The sequence below is a fragment of the Paroedura picta genome, chromosome 3 (genome assembly GCF_049243985.1).
Source record: "Paroedura picta isolate Pp20150507F chromosome 3, Ppicta_v3.0, whole genome shotgun sequence".
In the NCBI taxonomy this organism is placed as follows: domain Eukaryota; kingdom Metazoa; phylum Chordata; class Lepidosauria; order Squamata; family Gekkonidae; genus Paroedura; species Paroedura picta.
This window is the reverse complement of record NC_135371.1, coordinates 3,155,025-3,174,967: the sequence shown is the minus strand read 5'-3', so window position 1 is coordinate 3,174,967 and position 19,943 is coordinate 3,155,025. Positions and strand designations below refer to the sequence as shown.

Genomic DNA, 19,943 nt, shown 5'->3' with positions numbered 1-19,943 from the left:
GTCTAAAATCTAGCAATTAACTCCCAACTTTCATGTTTTCAGAACTTGCTCATTTAAATTCCCAGATTTGTACTTTATTTTCACTTATTATGTAATTTTATTTATTTATTTATTATTTATGATTGGATTTCTATACTGCCCCTTCCCGTGCGGGGGCAGTTTACATCAGATAAAAACAATAATAATCTAAATACCTAAAACAGTTACATCCAACCTGTATCAGCTAGAAATCTTAATGTCTGTATCCCCTCCCCATCCCAGCAAGGGTGGTTTGCTCTTAGAGAGGGCCTGTTTAGGTGGGAGCCTGTTGTCCTCCTCACTGAGCCAAGAGGCAGAGGGTGGAAAACAAGGGCTAGCAAAAGGAAGGGAGGCCATACAGTCTGCCCACGAAAGAAGCAATTTTTTCCCCATGGAAAGCAGTCAAATTTTTGCAATTTATTTGCAGTCAGATCATTTTATCCTGTTGTCATCCGCCCGAAGACCAGAGAGAAGGGGTGGAAAACAAAAGGAAAGAGAGAGAGGAGGGAGGGAGAGGAAGGGGAAAGGAGGAAGAGAGAGAAAAGAGAGGAAGGAAGGAGAGGGAAGGGAGAGCACGAGGGAGAGAGAGAGAGAAAGTCATAGAGTCCCCCCTCCAAAGAAGCCACTTTCTCTATGGAAAGTGATCATTCCAAGAAATCTCCAGGCCCCACCGGGAGACTGGCAACCCTGCACTTTGCAGCCCCTTGTATTCAGTCCATGCTCGCCAAGGATTCTGGGAAAACACTCCCCCTCCTTTTTCTTTTTTTTGAATGGCCGGGCATTTGGAAGGAAGCAAAAACCCTGGTTCCATTCGGCGTTGTTCGTCTTCCCTGGAGTCGGAACAGCGGGGCGGCGGCCGAAGGGTTAAAGGCATCGAGCGGGGCGTGCCAGAGCGGCCGTGGCGAGGAGCGGCGTGCGTGTCTCCAAGGCCGCCCGAGGGAAGGGGGGGGGCGGGCGCGGCGTCAAAGTTCCTTCCTGCTCGGGTCGCCTCCTGCGGGCGATGAATGGGGGGCGGGCGCGGCTGCCTGCGGGGCCCGGTGAGTAGCTCAGCCTCCCTCTGCACCGGCCGGACTTCTGCCTGCCGCGCCGCTTAGGGAAGGCCCCAGCATGTTTTGCCCCACCACCCCCAAGAAATTATTTTGTATTGATTGGTTTTATCTACGGCCTTCCCCTGTGAGCAGGCTTGGGGCGGTTCATTGCATTTACATCATTATTAGATAGATAGATAGATAGATAGATAGATAGATAGATAGATAGATAGATAGATAGATAGATAGATAGATAGATAGATAGATAGATAGATAGAGCATTGCATTTACATCATTATAAAACCATTGATTGACTGACTGACTGACTGACTGACTGACTGACTGACTGACTGACTGACTGACTGACGTATAGATGCTTTCGAATTATGGTGCTGGAGACGAATGCTGCGAATCCCATGGACAGCCAAATTTACCAACAAAATAGTTTTAGAGAGGAGCAAACCAACTATGTCATTGGAAGGCAAGATGTTACGGCTAAAGCTCACTCACTTTGGACACATCCTGCGATCGAACTCGCTGGAAAAATCATGAATGCTCGGCATGGTCAGCGGCAAAAGGAAACGTGGTCGCCAAAGGGTCCACCGGCTCAACACGATCAAAGCCGATACAGGGATGACCATGGACCAGCTAAAGCAGTCAGAGACAGGGGCGCACGGTGAAGACTTTCCTATAGAATTGCCAAGGGTTGGACTGAACAGATGACATCATCATAATCAAAACCGCCATTAAAATATTTCAGACATTCTTAATACTCCCATGGTGCGCTGTTCTTCCTACTCGGGCTGCAGGATGTGGTCTTCAGCCTGACCCAACAGCAACATCCTTATATTTATTAGGAAAGGATCTCCTTTTTACAAATATTGGGCTTCTGTAAACTACAGAAAAGGATCCTGTATGTAGGTTCTCTGTTTTCACTGTTTAATTTTGTCTTTTTTCCTGCAGGGAGAATCCATTTTTCTCTTGCCTCAAACACCACCGCCAGACCTCACTCCCCTTTTTTGACCTGAAACAAAATCTGTATGATGCAAGAATCAAGATATTTTTGGTCAAACCGACCTTGAGGGAAGGACTTCTTGTGCAGCCTTTCCGGCAGAAGGGATGCTGAGATGTGAGTTTCCCACAATGCAAGATCTGGGAGCCAAAGGACTTCAGAGGATGTGCTGGCCAGAGACAAAATGGCCGCCAAGCAGGACTCCCACACCGGTTGAGGGCTCCATCTACAGACTGCGCTAGAGCCGAAGACAGCAATGGAAGACCAAGGCCGAGCGGAAGCGAAACCTGGGGCAGGCCCAGAGGAGAGGTGTCCCCCTCACATTAGCTGTGTGGTTAAACAGGAACCAGAGGAGAATTTGGCACACCACTGGGAAACACAGTGGCAAGCGTTCCTGAAGACTGTAGAGTCCCCACACTTGCAGTGGCAGAACCCAGTGGGAACGGAAGGAGCAACAGAGGACCTAAAGATACTTCCGGCTCCGTCAGAAGGGTCAGCTGAAGCCGGACAGCGGCCTAGAACCCAGCGATGGCTTCAGAGCTGCCTCGGCCTTCAGAAGGAACCTCAGCTGGCTCCAGCCCCCCAGGAAGACAGCCGTGTGGGGAACATGGCAGAGGTGAAAGAAGAGACTCCAGATGAGATGGCGGAAAGCACGGAAGCCCGGCGCCTCCGCTTCAGGCAGCTGGCCTACAGAGAAGGAGACGGGCCGCGTGTGGTTTGCAGCCAGCTCTGGTATCTCTGCCGCCAGTGGCTGGAGCCGGAGAGGCACACCAAGCAGCAGATCCTGGACCTGGTCATCCTGGAGCAGTTCCTGACCATCCTGCCCCAGGAGATCCGGAGCCGGCTGAGGAAGCGCCGAGCCGAGACCTGCGATCAGGCCGTGTCCCTGGCGGAGGAGCTTCTGCTGAGGCAGAGAGAGGCGAGGGCGGGAGAGAAGCCAGTGAGTGCGTTTCACCCTCGAGTCCATGAAAAGGACCCCAAACACTCCGCTGATTTCAAGTTGCCATCCTCCAGGTGGGGACTGGAGTTCTCCCAGAATTGCAGTTGCCCTCCAAGCTGTAGAAATAAGTTCCCCTCAAGGAGATGGCGGCTTTAGAGGGTAGCTTCTAGGGCACCCTCAAAGCCACAGGAATTTTCCGACCTGGAGCTGGCAACCCGACTGGGAATTGAGGGTGGGAGTTGAAGAGACCCCCAAATGAGCCACTGAAATAAGAATCAGACCTCAGAGGTTTGGCACCAGCTGCAGAGGGGGGGGGGGCGGAACTATAATTCATATTTTCTTTCCATAGACAAGCAGCAGATTCCAGTGAGAAAACACGTGGTCAATGTTTGCCTAGGTTTCCTAGCTTGGGCTCCCAACTTCAGGCAGGGAAATTTCTGTAGATTTGGAAGGGGGATCCTGGGGATGGCAAGGTTTTTTTTCCATTCATTCATTCATTCATTCATTCATTCATTCATTCATTCATTCATTCATTCATTCATTCATATTTTTATACTGCCCTTCCCTACGGCTCTGGGCGGTTTACATGAAACATTTTTGAACATTCACAGAGAACACTATTAAAATCAATATAACAGTATAACAATAACAACAGCACATCAACTGGAACAATTAGAATGGCACTTCAACATTCAGAGGCACTAATCCTCCGAGTTCCAGACCCAGGAGGCAACCACAGGGGAAGGCCTCGGCCTCTCTCCTGTTGTTGGCCCTCCAGAGAAACTGGTTGGCCCCTGTGTGAGACAGGATGCTGGAGTAGCTGGACCTTCACTGGTCTGATCCAACAGACTGGTCTGAGACTGCTTTGGAAAGTTATGAAAAGGAAGCGCTTAACTGAGGAGTCAAGTGAGGAGGAATTTCCCACAATGCACTGTGGGCTGGCATGGAAACTAGAGAGAGTATTTCTGTAGTGTTTCTTTTATCGCTGCTTCCCCATGGAGATAAAGCCAACTGTTGTCATGGCCTGAGAGGTCCGAGCTTTGAGACTCCTCCAGATAGAGAAAAGCAGCATAGAAGAACTAACTCCTCTTCTTCTTCAGTGATATCAGGGCTCTCTCAGCCTCACCCACCTCACAGGGTGTCTGTTGTGGGGAGAGGAAAGGGAAGGCAACTGGAAGCTGCTTTGAGACTCCTTCGGGTAGGGAAAAGCGGCATATAAGAACCAACTCTTCTTCTTCTTCTTCAGTAATATCAGGGCTCTCTCAGCCTCACCCACCTCACAGGGTGTCTGTTATGAGGAAAGGGAATGCAACTGTAAGCCACTTTGAGCCTCCTTCTGGTAGGGAAAGTGGGCATATAAGAACCAACTCTTCTTCTTCTTCTTCTTCTTCAGTAATCTCAGGATTCTCTCAGCCTCCCCTCCCTCACAGGGTGTCTGTTGTGGGGAGAGGAAAGGGAAGTCAATTATAAGCCGCTTTGAGGTAGGGAAAGTGGGCATATAAGAACCAACTCTTCTTCATTGTTTCAGATCCTGCAGCCAGTTGGGAATGACAGTCCCGTAAATTCCCCTAAAGAAGAGTCGGCTCTCTCAGACTCGGAAGAAACCAAGCCAGGGGATGGAGGCTTCACAGGTAAGGCGCACTGTTCTGTGAGAGCTCTCGGTCGAAGGGCTAGGGAAGTGTGGTGTAGTGGTTAGAGCAGGACTCCTTCCCTGGCACTCACCAAGCGCTTTTAGAAAGTAGTGGTTTTTGGGGGCCTTTTGCCCAGAGGGGCTTCTGATTGGCCACTGGAGATGGGTCCCTACGCACATTTCAGGAACTTTGGCTTTGGTAGCAGCTACTATTACAGCACAAGATATTCACTTTGAGTGAAGGTATGTTGTGGCAGCCATTTTGTGTCTGGCTCCACCTCCTGCAGCAGCCATTTTGTGGCAGCCATGCTGTTTCGGAATTCCCGTGGTGCCCAGAGAGGGTCATTCGGGTCAGGGACCCTTTGGCTAGTTAAGAATGTCTGGCCGGGGCTGAAACTTGGGGATTTCCAGCCAAGAACTCTGAGGCCAACCCAGCTCAGAGGTTTGTGGCGAAGATTAACAGCAAGAAGCAAGAACCAGGAATGTCAGCCTAAATTCCTTCAGAGAAAGGAGAGAGCTTGGAGGTCCAAGGTGATTTGCCATTTCCCGCCTCTGTGTCATGAGGACCCCTAGTGCTCCTCGGAGGAACATCCACCCAGATCCTTGGAGGACTCCCATCCAAAAACTCTCCAGGGTTGTCCCTGCTTAGCTTCTGAGATCTGACGGGATCGGACCCCACCATGCCACCTTCCCTCCCCAGGACAGGGTATGCAGGTTGTAAGCTTAATAAATGAGGCTGAAATTCTTCTCCTGCTTGTGGTTCTCTTTCTTTTATGTAGGGAATGACTCTTCCTTTGGCTTAGCAAGTGTTGGTTGGATACCCAAAAATGAGGAGAACGCTTATGCCCCAGGAGTCACTGGCCAAAAGGAGCCTGAGGAATCAGAAGCAAGTCAGTCCCTTCGCCCAGAACAGGAAAAGGCTTTGGAGAGTCCGCCCAGGCATGAAAGGCAGCGAGGAAACCGCAAAAGCAGAGCTCTAGAGAAACCTGTTGGTTACAGGAGAGCAGATACGGACCTCACCAAAACCACAGCCCAACGGAAGACTTCCGCAGGAGGGAGTCAAAAGACATGCAACATTTGTCAGAAAAGCTTCAACTGGACCACCGATCTTGTGAAACACGAGCGGACGCACACGGGAGAGAAACCGTACAGCTGTTTGGAGTGCGAGAAAAGCTTTAGCCAGAAATCGGACCTGAATATCCACCGGAGGATCCACACGGGTGAAAAGCCCTTTAAATGCTCCCACTGTGGAAAGAGCTTCAGCCGGAGCACAAACCTGATTGTGCACAAGAGGCTGCACACCGGCGAGAAGCCCTATAAATGCTCGCACTGCTCAAAGACCTTCTGTGCCGGCTCCCAGCTGATTACCCACCAGAGAATCCACACAGGGGAGAAACCGTATAAATGCCTGGAGTGTGGGATAAGCTTCGGTTTCAGGTCTGTCCTCGTGGCTCATGAGAGGACCCACACAGGAGACAAGCCCCACAAATGTTCAGACTGTGGGAAAAGCTTCCGCCAGGTGGCGCACCTGAGTAGCCATCAGAGAATCCACACCGGGGAGAAGCCATTTCAGTGCTCGCGGTGTGGGAAAAGCTTCAGCGGGCGATCGGCCGTGATCGCTCATGAAAACACCCACGTTTTAGAGAAGCCGCACAAGTGTTCCGACTGTGGGAAAAGCTTCAGTAACAAATCCCAGCTGACAAGCCACCAGAGGCTTCATAGGGAGGACAAACCCCATAAGTGTTTCGCCTGTGGGAAAACCTTCAAATTGGGCTCCCTCCTGACCAGACACTTGAGAACTCACACGGGGGAGAAGCCGTACAGCTGCTCCCACTGCGAGAAGAGCTTCAGCAGCCGATCCAGCCTCGTTGCCCATGTGAGAACCCACACGGGGGAGAAGCCACACAAATGCCCAGACTGTGGGAAAAGCTTCATTCAGAAGACGAACCTTAATAGCCACCAGAGAATCCACACGGGGGAGAAGCCACATAAATGCTCAGACTGTGGGAAGGGCTTCAGCCAGAAACGGCACCTCCTTAACCATCGGCGCAACCACACAGGAGAGAAACCGTTTAAATGCGCATGTTGCAATAAGAGCTTTGGTGCCAGGTCGACCCTTGTGACGCATGAGAGAACCCACACGGGCGTGAAGCCGCATGAATGCGCAGATTGCAGGAAGAGCTTTGGCCGGAAGGCAGAACTTGTTAGACATGAGAGGATGCATAACACGGGCAAAACAGCTTTAGCCTTGAGCCAATAGAATGGCCCAGGCTAGCATGATCTGGTCAGGTTTTGGCAGCTAAGAGCCAGCTTGGTGGTGGTTAGGAGGGTGGACTTCTAATCTGGCAAGCCGGGTTTGAATCTGCGCTCCCCCACATGCAGCCAGCTGGGTGACCTTGGGCTCGCCATGGCACTGATAAAACTGCTCTGACCGAGCAGGAATATCAGGGCTCTCTCAGCCTCACCCACCTCACAAGGGGTCTGTTGTGGGGAGAGGAAAGGGAAGGTGACTGTACTCCTTCGGGTAGAGAAAAGCAGCATATAAGAACCAACTCTTCTTCTTCTTCAGTAATATCAGGGCTCTCTCAGCCTCCTCTCCCTCACAGGATGTCTGTCACAGGGAGGGGAAAGGGAAGGTGAACATAAGCCACTTTGAGACTCCTCCTTCGGGTAGAGCAAAGCGGCATCTAAGAATCAACTTCTTCTTCTTCAGGATGGTTCTGGCTAGAATTGGAGAGGAGGCCAAAAAGAAAGTCCAGAGTCACTATGAAGAGCGACTTGCTACGAAGACCGACCCTACAGTGTCGTCATCGTCAATCTGTGACTTGCCAGAATTTTCTACCAGGGAGATAAATAGAATGTATTTCTGTTGACGTCTCACTTCTGCAGTGGGGCCGACCACAAAGGACTCACACTCCCTCTAGAAACAAGTGATGTTTTTAGGAATTGTTGTTTTCTTACATTTTATTTTGAACCACTGTGAGCCAGCTTTCTGGGAGTGGCGGTATATAAATCTAATTAATAACAATAAATAAATAAACAATGGTTTTTTTTCTCTACACAGTTATGATCTTGGTTTAATTCATGGTGTGATTTTTAATCCAGAGACAGGCTTGGAGGAAAGATGTGATGCAAATATGACAAATGAATTTTAAAAGATTGGTTTCATGGCCAGGAAATGAATGGGAAGAGGCCGTGGTTTGTTTCATACACAAAAAGGATGGGCAATAAAGTCAGTTGCATGGATGCTGGAGGCTGATCCTGCGTTGAGCAGGGGGTGGGACTAGATGGCCTGCATGGCCCCTTCCCACTCTAGGATTCTGTTTCTGCTTAGGTCACCAACCCTATAAGGGAAGTACATGGTAAATCACAGTGAAAGGCAGTAATGGGTTTGAACTACGTGTTGAGTGGTACCTGCTAGATGGGGGGAGGGGGGATTCACAGAGTTTTGCAGTGAAATTGGCTTCCTAAGGAGGTGGGGTGCTCCCCCCCACTGGTGGTCTTCAAGCAACTGGACCGATACTCATCCTGGCTGCTTGAGGCCGATCCTGCCTTGAACAGGGGGTGGGGCTAGATGGCCTGCATGGCCCCTTCCCATTCTGGGATTCTAAAAGTCAAAGTCACTAAGGACCCGTGTAGACAGCCAGGACTGTAAATCTTTTAATCCTGCCTCTCTTTGTTGACTCCTGAGAATACTTTCTCCTGCAGAGGGACGGACCGGAACCAATGGGATGAAATTAATTCCAAAGGAATTCCGTCTAAAACATCCGGAAGAAGTTCCTGACAGTTAGAGCGGTTTCTCAGTGGAACAGGCTTCCTCGGGAGGTGGTAGGTTCTCCATCTTTGGGGATTTTTACACAGAGGCTTGATCACCATCTGGCGGAGAGGCGGATTCTGTGAAGGTTCAAGGGGGTGGCAGGTGACAGTGGAGGAGCGAGAGGGTTATGAGTGTGCTTCACAGTCCAGGGGGTTGGACTAGATGACCCAGGAGGTCCCTTCCAACTCTATGATTCTATGACCGCTGTAGCAGACATGATCGATGACATCAATATTCAGGCTAGAATGTTCTAGGTGGGAATTAGCCATGAAATTATTGTCCTCCCTGCAGAAGAACCCATCTAACGTCCCTCAGACTACCGTCATCCAACCCTTCAAAAGACCTGAAATGATAAAGCAGGGAGTTTTAGCATATACCTTTAATAATTTTAAAACCTAAATAATTGCTAATTCTGTTATACAAGTATTATACCTGTTCCGTTTCTATCAGCTGTTCGGTGCCCTGAATCTACCGAAAAGGGCAGGATATAAAAATAAAACATTACTATTATAACATATATTACTGAGGTGAGAAAGGGGCAGGGGGAAAGGACAGAAATGAGAGAAACGGGAACAGCAAGGGCTCTCTTCTGGTGCAACCACCATATAGGTCAGAGCTACCACCTTGGTACAGAAACGTCACTGTGCTATCCCTGGTTGTGGTCTCATGATCTCCGAAGTAACACACAACAAAGCAAGAGACAAAAAGGTTTTATTGGGGAAACTGAGCAAAAGGTATAAAGAAGGCACATTCATCATGGGCAGTAAAACAGACAGAAATAAAGCCGAAATGAGCTCCCATTTAAGTCTGAACACAGTTCTGGGAGTCTGAACACAATGCAGTTGGTCCTGGAAGCAGAGAGCCCTAGAGCAGGGGTAGTCAACCTGTGGTCCTCCAGATGTTCATGAACTACAATTCCCATAAGACCCTGCCAGCAAATGCTGGCAGGGTCTCATGGGAATTGTAGTTCATGAACATCTGGAGGACCACAGGTTGACTACCCCTGCCCTAGAGCAAAACACAAGTCTCTTCTTGGCAGCAGTGAGGCATGGGGAGGAAATAGGAAAGGAAGAGGGCAACTTCCCAGGGCAAGTTCCCCCTCCCCACAACAGACCCCCAGCTGAACTATGGCAGCTATTTAGCAGGCCAAGTCCTGACAGGACTCTGCCATTGTGTGGCCAACACCTGCAGGAAGTCAGAGAACACTGACGTTAGCTGGGCAAGACTGGATAAACTTTTTCCCCACTGCATAAACTTTTCCATGTGGAGTTAAGATCATTCGCAGATAATCACTTCCCATACTCCGAGCATTTATATGGCTCCTCTACTATGCGATTCTTTTAATCTTTAGGTTGCCATTTGGAGAACCTAATCTTTAGGTTGCCATTTAGTTCTCCAAATATTGATATGGCTTCTTTCCAGGATGACTCTTGTGATGGAAAGTTAGGTTGCCTTTCCAAGCATGTATATGAACCTTTTTCTATTTACCTAGATTACAATTCCAAGAGAAGCACTTTCCACACACAATGCATTTAAATGGCTTCTCCTCGCATGACTCAGTAGGTGTGAAGTTAGGTGACTATTCCGATAAAAGCATTTTCCACACTCCAAGCACTCATATGGCCTCTTCCCTGTGTGAATCTTTTTATGTTTAGTTAAACTACTATTCAAAGAGAAGCACTTTCCACTCCAAGCATTTATATGGCTTCTCCCCTGTGTGAATTCTTAGATGTGTAGTTAAACGGTTAGTTTGAGAAAAACACTTTCCACACTCCAAGCATTTATACAGCTTCTCCCCTGTATGAATCTGTTGATGTAAAGTTAGGCTGTAATTCTGAGAAAAGCACTTTCCACACTCCAGACATTTATATGGCTTCTCCCCAGTGTGAACTTTGTTATGTTTAGTTAAGCTACTTTTAAAAGAGAAACTCTTTCCACACTCTAAGCATTTATATGGCTTCTCCCCTGTATGAACATTTTTATGTCTAGTTAGGGTGCTGTTCAGAGAGAAGCACTTCCCACACACAAAGCATTTATATGGCTTCTCCCCTGTATGAATCTTTTGATGTGCAGTTAAGTGGTCAGTTCTAGCAAAGCACTTTCCACACTCCAAGCACTTATATGGCTTCTCCTCTGTGTGAATCTTTTGATGTGAGGCTAGATGGACATTCTGAGAAAAGCACTCTCCACACTCCAAGCATTTAAATGGCTTCTCCCCTGTGTGTACCCTTTTATGTTTAGCTAGAGCACAATTCCAAGAGAAGCACTTTCCACACTCCCAGCATTCGTATGGTTCCTCCCATGTGTGAATCTTCTGAGGTGCAGTTAAGTGGTCATTATGAGAAAAGCCCTTCCCACCTTCCAAGCATTTATATGTCTTTTTCCTTGCGTGAATCTTTTGATGTCTACGTAGGTTGCTATTCTGAGAAAAGCACTTTCCACACTCCAAACATTGATACGGCTTCTCCCCTGTGTGAGTCCTTTGATGCATAATTTGTTCACTGCTTGTATGGAAGCTCTTCCCACATTCTAAGCATTTATACCTTTTCCAGGTTCTTGTAGCTTTCTCACATGTTTGAACACTTTGTTTGCAACTGAACCTTTTCTGATTCTGGGCCCTCTTTCTCTTCTCTGTTTCATCTTGGGCTGAGACTTCAGGCTGATTTCTGCCCTGACAAGTAGCCACTTCCTTCCTTTGCTTCTCTTTGGCTTCCCTTTTCCTCTTGTCCTGTCCAGCTGATACGACTTCATCCCCAGATTTTCCTTCCACCTGGAGATCGTTGTCTTTTTCCTCTGGCATCCTTCTTGATTCCTCCTCATTCACCACCTCCATCACATCTGAAACTACAAAAAAGAGACAGAAGTCAAAAGACAATGAAAACATACAAATACTAGTTCAACAAACTGAGCAGGCAGTAGTACTTTTCCTAGTGAGAACTTGCGGCCTGGGAAAAAATTCAGCAATATTCACCTCACAACACCTCATATACTTTCCTCCCACACAAGGAGAGGATGAAGGAATTCTCGCCTCCTGATTGGATGGAGTACAGTCAGAGATCCTTTGATTGGACAGCTGCAGTCACATGTTACTTTCAAAATTTCTCGCGCGGGAAAACGTACTGACCCTCGTAGCCAGCTTGCCGCTCAAAATGGTCGACTTAACGCAGGGGTAGTCAAACTGCGGCCCTCCAGATGTCCATGGACTACAATTCCCAGGAGCCCCTGCCAGCGAATGCTGGCAGGGGCTCCTGGGAATTGTAGTCCATGGACATCTGGAGGGCCGCCGTTTGACTACCCCTGACTTAACGCATGCACATATGCGTTTACACGCGAGAAAAGCAGTATGAACATGCACACACCATTAAACAGCAATGGCCCCCAGTCAGTAGCCTGCAGGTGGTCTATTCACAGCAAGCACAGATACAGGACACTAAAGTGCCCTCCTCATCTTCCCTTCCCCAAGCACACAAGTCAGAACGAGTTTATAAACTGCGGTCAGCGATAATTCGTTGAGACACAACAAAATAATTTTTAAAAAATTCTCTGTGAACGGTGACTCTGCAAGGCGAAGGTCTAGCCGATGGTGGCCGGGGTTCTAAGTTGTGTACATATTTTGGGACCATGACGGTGTGTGCTATTGTGCTTTTCAGATACAATTGTTGAGCGTGATCGTACTGGGAAGCCAGGCGCTTTCTTGCTCATTCGTTGGTATCCGTGCCCGAAATGGGGGAAAAAAAACGGCGAACAGTTCACCGGAAGTTCGGAGGAGAGAGCCAGGGGGAGGGACTTTGTTGGAACCGCTACATTGAGAACGCACAGGTCTTTTTTGCTAGTGTTGCAGATTGTTCGCAAGAGTGTAGCGGTTTTCTCAGGGGGAATCCACTTTTGCTGATTTCCCGAGAAGCGCTACAACGAAGCACTTTTTGCAGAAGTGTTGCAGGAGTGTTGCAGATCGTGTGCAACGTCATGCGGAATGCCAAATTTGTAGCGTTTACCAAATGTAAGAATTCTACTACTTTTAACTCGTGCGGAATGGCCCTAGGTTTTCTTTCTCAGGGGCTATAAGTCCCCAGGTGTGGGAGCTCCATTCTTTCTTGGTGCCAAATGAAAGTGCACCCTGAAATCAAAGGAAGATGCAACCTTCTCTTCTATGATTACTACAAAGAGGAAAAGGTCCTTACCCAGAGAGGCCACCGTCTCGAAAATCTCCTCTGTGACATCCCAGTAGAGTTTCCTTTGTCCTGCATCCAGCAGAGCCCATTCCTCCCCCGTGAAGGTCACAAACACCTCCTCAAAGGACATCGGGGGTCTCTGAAAGAGGAAAAGAAGGCCCAGTGGATCTTCTATTCTTGTTCCTGACTTTTCGAGAACGAACCCAGAATGACCTTGGCCAATCAACTCAACAAAGAATGCAATGCGTCATACTGATAACATAGAAAATTCCATTTGTTTCTTTTTCAGCGTCTGGCAAGAATATTATGCTGAAAATGTCCAACAAATATGAACGTAGAGGGACTTCCAGCTCAGAGACATCCTGGAGGACGAGGCTCCTGGGGAACAGCCCAGACTGGAAAGGTTCAGCAGCCCCTGGAGCCTGCAAGGAAGACCACCCCCATAGGAACCCAAGACCCCATAGGAACCCAGGGGCCCGGTTGGGACTGAAGGTCCCTCTAAGCCTTGCGGGTAAAACCAGCCCAGGCTGTCTGCAGGGAACATGGGGGAGGGGGAGGGAAAAGAAGGACCCCCCCCAAGGCAGATCTTGTCCGGAGAAGGCCCCCCCCCTCTAAGCCCCCCCCCTTTCCTGCCCAGGACCAGATTTGGGAGATGCCAACTCACCTCCCCTGCAAAGCCTCCCTCCCGGCGGGGAGAAGGAGACGGGCGGGGGGCTCGGCTGGGCTCCATCCCCCCCCCCCCAATTTCCTTCTTCGCCTGGAATTTAAACCCCACCAACCCTCCTCCTCCAAGTCCAGGGAACCTTCCCTGGTCCTCGCAAGGCCTTCTGGGGAATGTAGTTCCTGCCAACACCAACCCCAGGTGGGCAAAGGGAAGGCAGGTGTCCTGCCGGGTCTCTTCACCTCTTCTGCAACTTAGAGCTTTACTTTTACACCATGAAAGAGAAAGAAAAACCCTCCCATACCTAATCCTACCCCACCCCCACCCCAGTGCTTCCTGTCTGACCATGGCTGGAACCAAGCAGGGATTCATACAGAGATGCTACAGCTAGCTTCTCTTTCTGTCGTGGCCAGATTTCAGGCATCCAGCATGTTTTTAAAAAATATTTTTAAAAATTAATTAACTCCCACTCATTCAGGAAACCCTTCCGAGGCCAACCCCGGATTTCACAAACCCCCGTCTGAGGAAGGCTGCTCCAAGGGAACAATCTCCGTACACCTTGGTGGAGATCCCACTTGATCCCCTCTCACCGCGTCTTCTTAAGCTAATTCCCCCAAACTAATTAGGAGGCTGCCTAATTGGGCTGCAGTGGGGACTGTGGATTTCCTCCCTCAAACGGTTAGCTTTGCACAGATACATCTGCTTTTAAGATATTCATTTGGTGCACCTCCTAGAATCACAGAGCTGGAAGGGACCTCCTGGGTCATCTAGTCCAACCCCCTGCACTATGCAGGACACTCCCAACCCTCTTACTCCTCCACTGTCCCCTGCTACCCCCTTGAACCTTCACAGAATCAGTCTCTCCGTCAGATGGTGAACCAGCCTCTGCTTAAAAATCCCCAAAGATGGAGAACCCACCACCTCCCGAGGAAGCCTGTTGCACCGAGAAACAACTCCGTCAGAAATACCTCCTAATATTTTGATGATGTTTGATCATTTTTATAATGCTTCTGTCTTGTAATGCAGCCCTTTTCAAGCTTTCTGACCATGAAGGAGACCCTGAATTAATTGTTCAGGCTTTGAGGAGCCCCGGAAGAGATGCCAAATGGCCACGTCCCCCTGCCACCCCCCACCCCGACCCCGAAATACCTTGCCCCCTGCCATCGTTTGCAGCCCTGCAGATCAGACGCCCCAGTTTCCCAGCCCGACGCGTGTGCCCTTCCTGGCGCTGCTGCGCTGCGGGACTCGCGTTTTGTTCTGCTGCTCCACGCCGACAGAAGGGTTACTCTGATAGAACTGCTGAGCCCTAGAGAGGCCCGGGAAGAACGGGGGCGGGTGGGTGGGTGGGAGGCGTGTCCGGCCGCAAAGATCAGGGCGCCTGGAGGACCCTTTTCCCCGCCCCGGCAGCTGGACGGTGCGGTGCATAGGACAGGCTTGCATGGGCTGGGAAGAGCTGGGGGCCGTTCAGTGCGCGGGGTTGTGCCATGCTACGCTGATGCTCTGTTGCTCGCAGGAGACCGCGCATAGGAGCACCGCTTCCCGAAGGAGTCCCCAAGCGGCTTGCAAACAGCTTTCCCTTCCTCTCCCCACGACAAACGCCCTGTGGGTTGTAGGTGGGGTTGAGAGAGCTCTGCGAGAACAGCGCTGAGAGGACTGTGACTAGGATCACAGAGCTGGAAGGGGGGGCACACAGGCCATCTAGTCCAACCCTCTGCCCAATGCAGGATCAGCCTAAAGCATCCTTGGAAAGTATCTGTCCAGCAGTTGCTTGAAGACTGCCGGTGAGAAATTTTTCATCCCTCCCGGATTTCCAGAAGCATGTGGGAGTATTTCAGATATCTGTTATTTATTTATTTAGCGCTTGCTGGCAGGGGCTCATGGGAATTGTAGTCCGTGGACATCTGCAGGGTCGCATTTTGTCTACCCCTGAACTAAACGTTATCTGAACGAATTTATTTTTCCTTTCTATTTTTTTTGTCCTATTTGGGCAAGGAAACAGTTGGAAACTGTTAGTTATTTTATATTTAGTTATTTTATATTTTATATTTAATTATGAGTTTTGTTAAAATGTTAAAACCTCATATTTAATATTTAATTTTTTTTGTATTTTTAAATTTTTTATGTGTGAGCCCTTCTGAGTCCCTGAACAATAAACAAACAAATTAAAATGGATTCAAAATGGCCCCGCTCCGGCGTAGCAGTGGCAAGAGCAGATGGTAATGAATACCTAATTTTCTTGTTCCAGAATCTGATCAATTCTCATTTAACTTCTGCTCGCCTGGAGAATCTGCAGGAGATCTGAGGATCAGGACAGGGGCTACGTCTAATCTTGTTCTGGGGCAAAATGAGCACCACAGAGGAAGGAGGTCTCCAGCTCCCTGCTCAGCTGGAGCAAGGGGCGCAGGCTGATATTAAAATGGAGGAGGCACGTTCTACAAGTCCCCAGTTGACCAAAGAGTCAAGGAGAGCCCCTCAGGTCCTCCCAGCTGGGGTTAGTGGGGAATTCCTGCCAAGGAGCCTGGGAGAAGAGGTGAAGCGGGAACAGAACCAGCGGCAGCTTCAGAGATGGGAGGTCCAATGGCAGGAGTTCCTGAAGACGATGGAGGCCTCTCAGTCAAGCTGGAGGAACCCACGTTTGAGGGACGGATGTGTCTCTTCAGGGGTTCCGCCTCCCCTGCAAGGACAGCCCGTCACCGTCTGCCACCCTACAGGAGAGCACGTCCCTCAGGGCCTACCGGATCCTTGTGAACTGCCCCGGCTAGTCTATAGCAGGCCCGAATATGGAGACTTTGGGCAAGTGAAGGAAGAAGCAGGAGGCCAGGAGGCCCTTGGCACAGAAGGACGACGCCGGCGCTTCAGACAGTTCCTCTACCGGGAGGCCGACGGCCCCTGCAGTGTTTGCCGCCAGCTCCACGAACTTTGCCATCGGTGGCTGCAGCCCAAGAGGCGCACCCAGGAGCAGATGCTGGATCTGGTGGTCCTGGAGCAGTTCCTGGCCATCCTGCCCCAGGAGATGTTGGGCTGGGTTCAGCAGCGTGGCCCAGAGACCTGCTCCCAGGCGGCCGCCCTGGCGGAGGAGTTCCTGCGGGGAAAGCAAGCAGCCGAAGGACCAGAAGAGCAAGTGAGGGCGACTGTAAGATTTCCACCAAGGGCTTCCGGGCAGCCCCAAGAGCAGGGGTAGTCAAACTGCGGCTCTCCAGGTGTTCATGGACTACGATTCCCATGAGCCTTTGCCAGCGCTGGCAGGGGCTCGTGGAGATTGTAGTCCGTGGACATCTGGAGAGCCACAGTTTGGTCACCCCTGCAGAATTCGTTTGGGCTGATGTGTGGGACAAAGCGATAGAATAAATGAACGTGGATGCCCCTAAAAGGGTCCAAGATCGCCCAAGGGAAAGGAGAGAAGCGTATTCTGGTAAAATTCTAAGTAACAAGAGGAGCACCCATGAGGACAGGAGGGGATGTTCAGGAGGGGATGTTCCCTCTTCTCTGCCTGTTCTCGCATCTCCTGTAGTGCAGATTTGGGACCAGCAACTGAGGAACGTGGAATTGGAGGTGGGGAGAGACCTGAATCGGGTATAACAACAATTATTATTATTTTTATAGCCTGCCCTTCCCGGTTGGCTCAGAGCAGGAGTCCTCCCCTCCGAAGCATCAATTTATTGTAGGAGAACTGATATCCAGATTGCAGTGATCAGTTCCATAAGACCCCTGGGAGATTGGCAATCCTAAATTGGGAGTGAAGAGTGGATGGGACATGGGGGGAGGAAGGGTTTTAGTGGGGTATCATGCTAGGGAGTCCCCCCTCCAAAGCAGCCCTTTTCTCCAGGCGAACTGATCGCTGTCGTCTGGAGATGAGCTCTAAGTCCAGAGGATCCCCAGGTAGTCACAAGATCCTTGTTTAGCTCACATGCCCTTCGTGGCCCTGACCAAAACGGGGTCTTCAATTCTTTTTCAGGGGCTGGAGCCGAGAGAAGAGGCAGCACTAAACTTCTCCAAAGCGACACAGGCTCCCTTGGGTGTCTGGCGGGTGCCGGTCGAAAGGCAGGTAGAAGAAGGTGATGTCGGAGGCGAAAGTTTCCTGGGTAAGCATTTATCTTGTCTCCAGGCCTGTCACCTTTTAGCCTGATCTTTCAGGAGTTCAGGTCCTCTTATACAGTTCTCCACTCCTCCTTACGATGGCCCTGTGAGGTGAGTGAGGTTGCCAACTCTGGGTCTGGAAATCCCTGTAGGAGTGGGGTTGGATCCTACCCTGCAGGGGAGTTGCAATTCCAAGAAGAAGAAATTAGCTGTTTCTTTGTACCCCATTATTTTCTATCCAGAGGAATCTCAAAGCGGCTCAGAACCTGTCCTCTCCCCACAACAGACACTCTGTGAGGTAGATGAGGCTGGGAGAGCTCTGAGAGAACTGTGACTGGCCCGAGGTCACCTGGCTGGCTGCATGTGGAGCTGTGGGGAATCAAACCCAGTTTTCCCGATTACAGTCCACTGCTCTTAATCATGACACCATGCTGGGGAGGCTTGCCCAAATGCCAAAATATCCCCGGAAACGCACTGACTTTACTTCCTGTGCATATAGGAAGTGACATCAGCACGTCTCTTGCCATGTAATTACATCACTGACAAGGAGCACAACCACCTGATAAGTCCCCTTGCCCCCCACCACCACCAGTTGCGGGGTGATCCAGCAACCCAAATATGCTGACCACGGAGACCAGTTCTGGTTTCACTACTCACTGGGGGGTAACCCACGATTTTTTCTGTCTCTTGGCAGGCCAACGGTTGGAAAGCATGAATGAAGAGGAGAAATGTGATCTGGAAAGATCTGAGCACAGGGCTGCCGGTACAGGAATATGCTCCAGGAGAGGAATACGGCGGTCAGCTCCTTCTCTGGGCCCCAAGCCGATCTTTAAAACTGTCGTGCAACACAGGATACACCCGTGGCAGAAACTGCCCCTGGCCGATAGAAGGAACTTCCGGCAGCCACCAGACACCCTTGTCAAACGCGAGCACGCCCAAGCAGGCCGTAAGCCTTACCTGTGCTTGGACTGTGGGAAAACTTTCTTCATGTTCTTGGCTCTGAGGACTCATCAGAGAACCCACGAGAGAAGCCAAGCAAGAGCAGCAGGACATGGGCACGAGGGGCGGGACATAAATTTAAGAATAAATTAATGAATGTAAAGAGCTATAAATTGTGAGAATAGGGTTGCCTGGCCTCCGGGGGCAAAGACCTTTCCCTTCCTCCCCCCATCACCAACACTCTGTGTGGTTGATGGGGCTGAGAGAGCTCTGAAAGAACAGCTCCAAGAAAACTGTGACTAGTCCAAGGTCCCTTAGCTGGCTGCATGTGGAGGAGCGGAGAATCAAACCCGGTTCTCCATAGTAAAGCCTGCCACTCTGTTGTTGTTGTTGTTGTTGTTGTTGTTGTTGTTGTATTCTGCCCTATCTCTGCAGAAGGCTTTCTCACATCGCTTCAGGACATCGGGTAGATCTAGCCTGGGGTTTTGTGATGGCCCTGGGAGGGATCCCTGAATGGGTGGAAGTTAATGCATTTCTTATATATGTTTAAAATGTGTTAAACATTTATCGTGATAAATAGATGGGCCTAGAGGGGGTTGGGAAGGGAAGGGGAGGGGCCCCAGGTGGGCATGTCCACAGCTCTGCTTCCCAACCATATTCTGCACAATCAATCGTGCCAGTCCTGGGGTTTCTCGAAGCCTGAAGAATGTTTCAGGGGTTTCTCAATGGTACAAAAGTTGAGAAAGGCTGTTCTACTGACTCAGGATGGATGCCAATAAAATAAAAGCACATACAAAATTCCAGACATACATACTAGAATTCAAATGAATGAATCCCACAGCAGCCATTTTCTCCAAGGTAACCGATCTCCGTCGTCTGATAACCTGCATTCTTATTTAATTAAAACATTTCACAGGCCCATTGCTGATCTCTTCCCCACAGAGGTTTTCCATTACCCTGTTGTTGTTGGTTTTTTTTTGGGGGGGGGGTGGATTCCCTGTCCTCACTTCCATTGCTCACTGCTGCTCCAAGGAGTGTGTGGGGGGGACCCTGGCAGCATTTTCACCATTACACTGACATTCCCTGAATGATCCCTCCGTCCTCACTTTTTCTAGTGACAGGAAACCAATGTCTAGATTCAGTCCAGGGGGCTGCATTCTCTTGGGTTTTCTTTTCACTTGCAATTAAGCAGTCTTTTTTTCTAGCTTCCTTTTGAAATTGCTTTGTAAGAAAACTGCTACTTTCACATCAGCAACTGAATGTCCTTGAAGGTTCAAAGTGTTCCCCGGCTGGTTATTGCATTTTGGGGTTTCTAATGTCAGACCCCTGTCCCTTTATTCCTGCCTCACTACCAATATTGATTCCTCCACGCCTACCACTCCGCCTCATCCAATCACACCAGCTATTGTCATTCGGCCTCTGAGATTACTCCTGATGTCTTATTCAATGGGGTTAACTTCCAGGGAAGTGTTCTTAAGGTGGCACCATGAATGTGATTTCCCACACCCCTCAGGCTTTGGCACTCTGCACATGCTTAGAGGCAAAACGTTCTTCGTGCTACCAAGATTGCCAGGCATGCTTGCAGGGCCAGAGCCCCGAGATCTTTTCCCCTCTTGCGGAATCTCGGCTGTGTTCAAGTCCTGCCACCC

The 19,943-nt window shown here is 49.8% G+C and overlaps 3 protein-coding genes across 4 annotated transcripts in view; 2 read left to right on the top strand and 1 right to left on the bottom strand.

The window, feature by feature from the left end:
• LOC143833826 (uncharacterized) overlaps positions 1–7,687 on the top strand; it is a 45,719-nt gene extending 38,032 nt beyond the window's left edge. The window contains exons 10-13 of the mRNA XM_077330051.1: positions 855–931; positions 2,277–2,998; positions 4,527–4,629; positions 5,408–7,687. Coding sequence (XP_077186166.1) covers positions 855–931; positions 2,277–2,998; positions 4,527–4,629; positions 5,408–6,888 — 2,383 coding nt within the window. The 3' untranslated portion in view covers positions 6,889–7,687. The remainder of the gene's footprint in view (positions 1–854; positions 932–2,276; positions 2,999–4,526; positions 4,630–5,407) is intronic.
• A 1,732-nt stretch (positions 7,688–9,419) lies between these two features.
• Positions 9,420–13,412, bottom strand: LOC143834074 (uncharacterized). The gene is made up of 3 exons (XM_077330650.1): positions 13,282–13,412; positions 12,627–12,756; positions 9,420–11,289 (listed from the first exon to the last, which is right to left on the bottom strand). Exons 1-3 carry the CDS (start codon positions 13,345–13,347, stop codon positions 10,109–10,111), a joined length of 1,377 nt encoding a protein of 458 aa, XP_077186765.1. The 5' UTR covers positions 13,348–13,412; the 3' UTR covers positions 9,420–10,108.
• Positions 13,413–14,629: 1,217 nt separating this feature from the next.
• Positions 14,630–19,092, top strand: LOC143834078 (zinc finger protein 396-like). 2 transcript variants are annotated; one of them, XM_077330658.1, is made up of 4 exons: positions 14,630–15,059; positions 15,524–16,399; positions 17,234–17,360; positions 18,050–19,092. In XM_077330658.1, the coding sequence occupies exons 2-4, from the start codon at positions 15,623–15,625 to the stop codon at positions 18,445–18,447; spliced, it is 1,302 nt and encodes a 433-aa protein (XP_077186773.1). In that variant the 5' UTR covers positions 14,630–15,059; positions 15,524–15,622; the 3' UTR covers positions 18,448–19,092. The 2 variants fall into 2 exon arrangements, with proteins under 2 accessions (XP_077186773.1, XP_077186772.1); XM_077330657.1 differs by having other exon boundaries at positions 15,524–16,411.
• The last annotated feature ends 851 nt before the right edge of the window (positions 19,093–19,943 follow it).

Bases quoted from the DNA above. Each gene is read 5' to 3' on its own strand.
- LOC143834078 (XM_077330657.1), top strand. From the start codon at position 15,623: ATGAGCACCACAGAGGAAGGAGGTCTCCAGCTCCCTGCTCAGCTGGAG. The intron at 16,412-17,233 runs GTAAGATTTCCA...ATTCTTTTTCAG, and splicing joins AAGAGCAAGTGAGGGCGACT to GGGCTGGAGCCGAGAGAAGA. The intron at 17,361-18,049 runs GTAAGCATTTAT...GTCTCTTGGCAG, and splicing joins CGGAGGCGAAAGTTTCCTGG to GCCAACGGTTGGAAAGCATG.
- LOC143834074 (XM_077330650.1), bottom strand. From the start codon at position 13,347: ATGGAGCCCAGCCGAGCCCCCCGCCCGTCTCCTTCTCCCCGCCGGGAG. The intron at 12,757-13,281 runs GTGAGTTGGCAT...TTCCTCTTTCAG, and splicing joins AGGGAGGCTTTGCAGGGGAG to AGACCCCCGATGTCCTTTGA. The intron at 11,290-12,626 runs GTAAGGACCTTT...TCTTTTTTGTAG, and splicing joins CGAGACGGTGGCCTCTCTGG to TTTCAGATGTGATGGAGGTG.